At 39.7% G+C, this 9,990-nt stretch overlaps 1 protein-coding gene across 1 annotated transcript in view; it reads left to right on the top strand.

Annotated features, from left to right (window-relative positions):
* The first annotated feature begins 1,275 nt into the window (after positions 1–1,275).
* Positions 1,276–9,990, top strand: part of LOC307271414 (protein FAM222B-like) — an 11,283-nt gene continuing 2,568 nt past the window's right edge. Inside the window, exons 1-3 of the mRNA XM_080053860.1 lie at positions 1,276–1,397; positions 4,861–4,988; positions 6,810–9,990. The exon at positions 6,810–9,990 is cut by the window's right edge and continues 2,568 nt beyond it. Coding sequence (XP_079909986.1) covers positions 4,907–4,988; positions 6,810–8,929 — 2,202 coding nt within the window. The 5' untranslated portion in view covers positions 1,276–1,397; positions 4,861–4,906 and the 3' untranslated portion in view covers positions 8,930–9,990. The remainder of the gene's footprint in view (positions 1,398–4,860; positions 4,989–6,809) is intronic.

The raw sequence follows: 9,990 nt of genomic DNA, 5'->3' as shown, positions 1-9,990 counted from the left end.
TTTTAATTTCATACTTCAAATATCTGTAGATGCAACTTTTACACACTTTCTGTTTTTGTTTGTGTCTGGAGTGACTTTTTTAAATAAGTGACATCAAGTATAGAAGGATGCTTTACGAGAGTTCTTATTTAAATAAAGTTTATTATTATTATTATTATAAAATGCTGTAAAAAGCGTTACTCACCCCCTTCAGCTAAACTGTTGTGACGTTTTTAGTTCGACCCATACATCGTCTCGAGTGGGTGGAACAAACAAGTTGGTAGTTGGTTAGTGTGTTACTGAAGAAATGGCCAGTTTGAGCATACTAACAAAGAACTTAACACAAGACTGTTATTTATTATCATTGTAAAAATGCTTTTAAGTTCTCATTCTCAGTCAAATTTATATTTGCATCATTCTTCGCTGATATAGTGACTTTGACAGATACTGTGATATTGATTTGTTTAGCTTTAGATGTGTAAATATGCGACATCTTTGTGTTCAATTCCCTGTGTTCCCACACAATGTGCACTGTGGCCATGAGTTCCTGTATGCCCTTGCTGCATGTCATCCGTCTGTAACTCAGAAATAATCAGTTCACTCTCATTGAGAAAATTGTCATTCTAATAAATCGAAAAATGCCGTATTATTTTTTTCCTTTACAATTATTATTCTGCAAATTCGATTTACAGACATTGCAATCCTTTTTTATTGTGTTAGGGTGATGGACCACACACACACACACACACACACACACACACACACACACACACACAAATATACTCTAATTAGAAAATAAAAATAGATTTCACTCGTAATCTCCTTGCATGCTTCATTAATTTAACAGAAAAAAATTAGAAGCAGAATTTTATTTTTAATTAGTAAATAATTAAATTTAAAAATGTAAATCAGGAATTAGTGCAAAAAGATGTTCGTATAAAAGGTAGGGCCTTTCCCATTTTGCAATATTTAATTGATTGTTTAAGTTGTAGCCCACTATCTCATTGTAAAATACAATACATATTGGGAAGGATTTAAGAAAACATTTGCGTATAAAATAATTTGCCAACATAATCAAATTAATATTTCCAAATTCTGTTTTTTTGTTCTTTGAAGACCAAACTTTATGTTTTCAAGTGTAAGAATGGGAAACTCATTAGTGAAATTATCATATACTTTGATTTGTTTATATATCAAATTTCCCCAGAATAACACAGGCGTTTTCCTTTGGTGCCTATATGCAGAACAGGGGGGGTCCTGTCTCTTTGCGCATGCGCAATAGCGATAAATGTTGCTGCCGTAGCCGGACAGCAGCACGGATAAACCAAGACACCGGCGATGGTCTCATCATTTTAAATACACCATCCAATTCATATCAACACAAAGATGAAGTTTCCTTACTCATAGCTTCCTGAGGAGTGAGTATTTCCACCTTTTAAAGTGTCTCGCGCGACTGTTTTCCGTCAATGGGAGGTTGAAGTTTTGCAGTGGCAGCTGGCCTTGTTAGATTACAATCGGCACAAAGAACAAGCTCATTTATTCTGACGCTTTCACTCGAGGATACGCTGTAATTTCAAAATGTTTTGATCCCCATTTATAGAGGGCCACACAGTCAGTTCGATTAGCTATCTCCTGTTAAAATATTCAAGCAATATTTATTAAGATATTTTGTTTTAAAAGAGTATCAGATTAAGGCTGATAGCTGAACAGATGGCTAGCGTTACCTAGCTGTAGACTGGGGCTGTCTCTGAAAGTTAACACTAAAAGATTATTATCTAATATGTGAGTCGACATGTTAAATAATGGGATAAAGGTTGATTAAGGCGTCAGCTGAGGGCGATGCCACGACGTGTACAAGTGTCGCAATATCCAGGCTAAACTAGTGAAAATGCTATTTACATTTAACACTAGAGGATAATGTTTTATTTCAGGGTTATTGAGCAGGGACAATACACACTAATAAAACTTATTTTTTTTTAAATGTGATTTTTTTTTTTTCAGAATTAGTCTGGAGGCTATTTTGCTATACGTGCTGTCCCTGGATTGGTGATAAGAGGTCACCCTAAAAAGATTAAGCTATAAATAATACAGATACAGTATAAAGATAGAGCCGTAATAGGGGTTAAGGATTAAGTTATAGGAATGGAACGATGTCGAAATGATTCGGTTATCCTGGCCCAAAATAATTGTGATTCATTACATTTTTATTATTCATAATGTTATATTAATGTGCATACTGTTAAGGCCTACTCACATAGGCAGAATTTGGGTAATCTGGGTAATTGTATTTGTTTTGGCCGTTCTGAGTTCTTTGACCTATTTGGATAACTATCTAACAGAGCAACACATTTCTGAAATACTTCAGATGTTTATTATAACATTGGAAGAAAAGAAAGTCGGTATCTGATCATACCCAGAGGAGAAATGCCACATCTAATTAGTGTTCCTCAATATTCTCCCTGAATTTGATAATGTGGGACAATTTTATTAAACATTAAAAAACATTGTAGGCTATTAACTTGTATAAAATGTAAAGAAATATGTCATTAGTTTAAACATTGTAAATAAAGTTGTAGATAACTAGCCTAAACAAATAACACAGCCTATGTAAAAATACATTATACATTGTCTTTGTGTTGTGCTATTTTATTGTGAACAAAGCTATGCTGAATCTGCCAAAGGATGTATGACTAAACCATATCAAAGGTAACAACTTCCGAAATCATTTCCCAACGTCCTTCCAGTGAAATACATCCTGGAATAAAATCTAGTCGGAACTAAAGATCAATTTCATTTTCCATTAGTCTGACTCTGTGGCTACGGCTAATAGCTAACAAGATGTTTTTGCTGGTGACTTCTGCAATAGAGCCATATAACGAGCTAAAACAATGAGTAGACTTATTGAAGCATTTATTTGTCAAGATAAGCCTCTAGTTCCATCTACGAACTGTGGTAATGTTCGGTTCTTTGTGATAGTACATTTAATTATCTTTTTGTTTTGAACTTTTTTAGAAGATGACGTTTTATTTAGCATTTGACATTGTGAAAATAATGGATAGTTTCAGCCCTACTGTTGAATTTTCCCTCATATCTTTCTTTGGAAGCGTGGCAGAAAATAGGAAAACACCGTTTCCTTTTTAATATGAAATTGAAAATGTGAAGTTGTGAAGTTAACGTGTCCATTCAATGTTTTTTGCCATAATGCAGTGTCACTGTCCCTCTTAAGGCCAGGACACCCCAGTCCGACTACCCGAAAATGGAGTTTGCCGATTCAGGCAGCTCCAGTCTTCCCGTCGCGACCAAAAAAGTGCAAAGAACACACCAAGCCGACTGCTGACTTTCGTACGCTCTGCGCTTGCGCGGGACGTAATGTCTCCATAACAGCAGGCGGCGCTAATCTGTATTGTGGCCCGAAAAAATACGGAAACCGGAAATGATGGGACGGCTCTCTAGACCATAAACATAGATAGAAATACGTATTTATATTTATGGACCATAAAGAGCACCATTTTTAGCAGAGGGTGTCGAGCATGGTGTCGAGCAGTCTACAAGGGTTGATGCATGTGAGTACTCGCTGAATGAAACAAACAAACACATTAAAACGATGGCTAACTGTTGTTAGCCGTTTGTGCTACCCGCCTCACTTCCGGGCTTCACTGATTCGCTAGCCCTCCACAAATCAAATTGCTCCAACTAAAAGACTGCCCGCCGCCATGTTCAATCGGCTCAAAAGAAGCCCGACGACATCTACGACGACCGATTTCACGGCACACACCAAACAGATTCGTGTCCCCGCCCCTCAGGACTCTACGACGGCGATTATCGGGCCGGTGTGTCCGGGCCTTTACCCTAACCCAAAGTCTGACCACTGATTAGATTTTTTCATGGTTTACTCATATGTCATTTTGCAGATTCATCGTGGATGTGGCAGATGGTGTATGAGTCATTACTTCTGCAGAAATGCCCTAATATGTTGACTTGTTATTAGTGGTGCAATCCTGTTTTGTTCATTGTGAACTACAGTGCTGGTTTGAACATGTAGGCCTACAGCACTTCTTTGTGTTGGGAGGTATTCAACAAGGTCACTGGCTTTTTTCTAAATTAAAATACATTTGGTTTCAGGAGCAGTGCTTCAAATTTGAGTCTTTAGTAAGTAAACCACATAGCACATGGTATTAAGAATGCCAAAATATATACAAAATGCATCAAATTTAAATGAATTATAAAGCCATTTTATTTTGACCGTTTTGATCAGTTTCTATATGATTACAAAAGGATAATAATAGAATTCCAGAGGGTGCGATTGCTAATTGACAACTCCTTCATAAAATGTTCAAAATTGATATTTGAAATAAAAGTGAAAGAACACTTTAGATAAATACACATCTCCACGATCAGAAAACCCTGTAAATTAAGTTAAAAAGAACAATGGCTGATTCTTAAATGTGAACATGACTAATAATTTGGGGTGAACATTAATGCAGCAGCAACAACTGTACAGAAACGACAAGAGAATGTGGTGAAAAGAGACTATGGGTCACGGATCGGTGACTGAATAACCGTCGCATTAGCATTGGATTTGGTTCAAAAAAGTGTATCATAGACAATTATTTTTTTACTTTGAGTTTGAGGAAGATATATGACATAATGAGTCTACGCAGCTTTGTTCAATCTAAAAACATATTTTTCCATGTACATCTATATCTTTGCGCAAGATGTGAACAAGTTTACACCGACCCATGATGTAATTTCGTTACACCCTGCCAATCGTAAAAGGTCGAACTGTACTAGGTGTGAAGAAAAGGCGATAGCAAAGTCATTTCACACCAGCGTAAGTGTCTGTCCACCTCTGACCCGTGTCTGCGCTCTGTTTCTCCCCAGTATGGTGCGGAGAGGGAGTCCCATGCTGCATTAGTGGAATAGTGACATGCTGGCCTGTCTGCCGGCATCAGCTGACCATACCAACAGATTTCTCTCACGCACGCAGATGAACACTGGACTTCAGAAATGTAAGTGTGTGTGTGTGTGTGTGTGTGTGTGTGTGGTGACTTAGGCTACTTACTCATGACTATTATAGTTTTATTTTTTGTTTTTCTCTTTGGTCACTGGATGTATAATGTGAGAGATAAAACAATTGCAAAATATTGCCAAAATACAATAATTTATATCACTGTATGAAAACTACTCCTATTTGCAATGCAAGCTTTTTTCCACCATGTTGTGGTTCTACTTCTATTTTAACTTTAGTCATTTCCTCATTGGTCATTATTGGGGATTAAACAATGAGGAAGGTGTGGTTGTTACTGACCTGTAAAACCCTGTAGTGGGTAAACTGTCAGTGTGTATGTAAATTCTCAGTAAGTGTAAACGGCATAAAATGAGCTCAACAAACAAACCCTTACTTCCATGGAAATTTACATTTAGGGGAAGGTGGGGTGATTTGTGCGTTTTGGAAGTTGCAAAACCCCTTGTTTCTAGAAAACCGTGGAAGAAATTGGAAATGTGACCACATATTTAAGAAGAGCCATCCATTTGACTCATCCTGTAAAGAAGGGAGACACAAGGAATAAGATATAAGCACATTTAAGCTCAAAAAACTGTGTTTTGCCTTTCAAAGTAAAATTTCCATGATCAAGGTTTTTTGATTATTGTGTCTGAACAATTATAGACACGTTTGAAAACATTTGACACATGTTTTAGTGCTTTGGTATGCTACACTTTGAGTCTATATAGTTAGCACAATGTCAACCCTAAATTGCTGCATCATGCCTATTATCCAAAATTCTGGGGATGGGGTGATTTGTGCGCAAGGGCCTGGGTGAGTTATAAGTAAGTAAGTAAGTAAAATGTATTTATAAAAGCACATTTATGACAGTTTGCACTGTCCGAAGTGCTGTACATAGTGCATTCAGTAGGTAAACAATGAAGGTACAATAACAATAACCAAAATAAAAGACGTAAAGCCCATACATCCACATAAACACAGATAGTAGTGCAGAGGTAAGATAGTTAATGGGGAGGAAAAGCCAGGGTGTACATATGGGTTTTGAGCCTTGATTTAAAGGCAGAAATGTAGGGGGAATCACATTTGTCAGGTGGCAGTTGGTTCCACAAGCACGGAGCAACTAGTGCAAAGTACATTTCTGAGAGTTGTGCCAGTGGCATGGCTGTATACGCTGGTCACCAAAAGAAAGTGATTGTCTACAGTAGCTCAGAAGAGAGTGACATCTCAATTCCACTTAACGACACCACTGATGAGAGTTCAGATGGCCAGAAAGATGATGATGGTGACTTTGTCATTGTGACACAATGACAAAGACAACTTTTTTTCCGAAAGCTATATTTCTTAAACAGTTTATTCCAGATCCAAAGTTTTTGTTGCCAGGGATGCACAACATCCTGAAATATATGTACATATTTGAGTTGGAGACATAACTGTCAAGGCCTCACTTTAAAATCACTTTGAGTAAAAAGTTGCACAAATCACCCCACCTTCCCCTATATGTAAATAATCCTGGCTTTTAAAATGGGAGTTGTTCACTTCATTAAGGGTGGAGTCAGCGATCTGGAGTATGCTTGTTGTCACACCCCCTTTGTTTATATAATTATTTTTTACATACCAGTTTACTGAGTCTAGGCTGTGTATTAACACCAGAATTTGTTATGATTATGACAAAAGTGATTTTGACAACAGGCAATCTCCAGAATGGCTGACTCCATCTTTTTTTTAAATACACTTTTAAGTAGCCTACAGTACATTTTAGTATATATTGTTGTGATGTATTGTCAAATCCCAATGACCTCGTTAACGATCTAACACACTTTTACAGGGGAAACTACACAGAAGATGAGATCTGCCAATTATCCAACGCCTGCAGAGTTGGATGCCTTTGCTAAGAAAGTTGCCAACAGTCCTCTGACCATCCAGATCTTCCCTAATAGTGTCAAAGTACCTCAACGGAAGCACATTCGCCGCACAGTCAACGGGCTTGACACCTCCTCGTCCAGCCATCGCCACAGCCCGTACCCGTCTCAGGTCAGCTCCGGTCGGGGCTTGCTGGCCGTTCTACGCGTCCCCTTGAAAGGCGTCATCAAAGATATAGACGGAAGCCGAGCGCGGCAGCTTCAAAAAGCTGTCATCATGAACCCTCACACTCACAGTGGGCCCTATGCCACTCAAAGCACTTTAAATCTTCCTCAACCTGCTCCCCACCTACAAGAGGGCCCGTCTCAGCCTCAGCCCCAGAAGCAAAGTATGGTGCACCAACAGGTTCTACAACAAGGCATGAATCGCCCAATGACTTTACAGCAGCCGCAAACTATGCCTCACTCACAACAACAACAACAGCAGCAACAGCAGCAGCAGCAGCAGCAGCAGCAGGCAATGCAGCAAAGAAACATGGCGGCGCATGCACATTCACAAGGTTTGCAGCGACAACAGAATTTGTCCCAGGTTCAGAATCCGCAGCAGCAAAGATTGGTTCACCCACAGGGCATCCAAAGGCAGCAGGGTTTGCCTCATACACAACAACAACAACAACAACAACAACAACAGAGCCAGAATTTACCACAACAGCCGCAGCATCTTTCTCATCTGCACACACTGAAGCACCAAACGGCTCCTCAACAAGCTTTACTACCACAACAGGGAGTGACTCAGGATCTGCGCCACCTGTCCGACGGGGCTCAACTTCACACACAACAAGGTGTATCTGGGCCAATTGGTTCACAGCCCCTTGCCCAGGCGGTGGGGACAGGACTACCTTCTACGATGCCTCCTAATAGCCTCCAGCAGCAGCAGCAGCAGCAGCAGCAGCAGCAGCAGCAGCAAACCCCACAAGGAACATCATACGGGCCACCGCAAAGGAAGCTCCCAGACGCAGACGCCCCACCAAATGTTACTGTATCTACCTCCACCATCCCACTGTCAATGGCATCGAGTTTGCACCAAAACCGTCCGAGTGACTTGAGCAGCATCGTGCACCAAATCAACCAGTTGTGCCAGGCGCGCGCCAACATGGGCACCACTTCTGTCTGCGAGGGACAGATCGCAAACCCAAGCCCGATTAGCCGAAACTTGCTCATAAACGCAAGCTCAAGGGTCTCGACTCACCACCCTGTGTCCAGCTGTCTCATGGTGGGACATCCCGACAAGGCCACAGCTCAGACTTCAAGTGCTGCAATGCATTCACAGCCCAATTTAGCTGCTAGTAACAGTCTACCTGCATTCCACACAGACCAGGAGAAGGTACAGGTACACATGCAACAACAACAACAACAACAGCTTCAACACCACTTACATCAGCAAAAACAACAACAAATGCAACAACAGCAACATTTACAACAACTACAGCATCTTCAGCAGCAGCGTTCCTGGGCGCAGCATCAACTGGCGCACATGCAACAGGCTCCAGAAGGGGCTCATCCCTGCAAAAACCCCAGAATGGAGAATCCAAATGAGTGTGCATTCCCCTCAAGAAATCTCAGCTATACACACAAGCTACCAAACACTCAACAGCAACAACAGTCCTTTCCTCTGAAACACCCAACGGAAAAACAACGACCTCCTTCCCCTATTAATATAAACTGCCCTGTTGGAAATATGCCTTACGTTAACGGCCACTATATGCAGCCAATGTGGGGCAACAATGGATCGGGCCCTCAGGATCTACCAATAGCTTTCCAGGGAGGACAAGCCGCTAATTCTGCTACTGCCTCCGTGGACCGAATTCCGGGCGCGAAATACAGGCACGGGAAAGAGGGTATGTCCGGCCCGCAGGCAAAGCTGATGCAGAATGTGGATTTCTTAGGCGCGGACTTCCAGATTCCAAGCTTCCAGGAGCAAAACATGGATCAGGTTATGGAGAAGATACACAGGTCAGCTATGGGGCAAGTTCAAGATCCCAACAATGGTGGAGGTGTCCACACTCATCACCCAGGCTATCGTTAAAAGCATGGGCTAATCCCCAATAATACAGGTGCATCTTAAAAAAATATCTTGGAAAAGGTCATATTAAGAGTTTATCAAAAAAAAAAATTGTAAATCTGAATTAAACTTACAAAAAGTCAATGCAAGTCCATTTGAAACATAAGTCGATTAATTGATTTGTCATTTGAGAGAGAATTAATAGGTTATTGTCTATTTGAATTGTTTAAATGTTTACCAATGTGTCCAAAATCTCATGATCCAACATTCTGAAATGCAAGGATTTTTACTTATTTTAATAATTTGAGCCTCTTTTACTTTGATTATTACGGATTAGAATACTATATAAAACCAATCAACAAAAGGATTTATAATACAGAAATGTTGACCTTCTGAAAAGTATGTTGAGGAGAAAGTTTATTTCTTAAAGCACTTTGAGAAAAAAGACATTGTCAAAGTCGGAATGTTGAGAATGATACATCTTTGCTACAATCAACGTTTTACCAGAAATAAGCCCAACTGAATAACTGAATTTTTCCATGATATTCTTATTATTCTAGATGCACCTGTATGTGTTTCTTGTTCAGCTTCTGTGGTCTATTCTTTAAGATCTTGCAAGTGATCAATTAAATTCTAATGCTCCAGAGCTTGATTCGTAGACCCCACCAGGTTGTGATGTTTCAAAGTATTCCTCAGGTCTTAAGCCATGTCGTACCTTTGTTTCAGATGAAGGGTTTTTGAGATTTCTTTGGTCCACTGTTGCGTAGAATTCCTCTTTTTCGTCACTGGCATGGATGTGCTGCTCTTTGTTCATGTATATATTGTGTTCTAAAATATTCCTTTTACAGCTGAGAATATGCTTGCCATATGATTGTCACAGTGCTTTTCCTATAGGTTGACATGGAACAACAAACTCAACTTTTTTCAGCATTTGTGGCCTTACATCTGCTTAAAGGCAAGATTTTAGGATGTCCTCGTGTAATGTTTTTATTTGCAATTATTTATCCTCTGAACAGGTTTGTGATTATTTTTTTAATAAGGTTACATGTATATGCAATTAATAAGACTGTTTTAAGGATTTTGAT

The sequence above is a fragment of the Ammodytes marinus genome (genome assembly GCF_949987685.1).
Source record: "Ammodytes marinus genome assembly, chromosome: 3".
Taxonomy (NCBI): Eukaryota; Metazoa; Chordata; class Actinopteri; order Uranoscopiformes; family Ammodytidae; genus Ammodytes; species Ammodytes marinus.
This window is presented reverse-complemented; position numbering and strand designations above follow the sequence as displayed.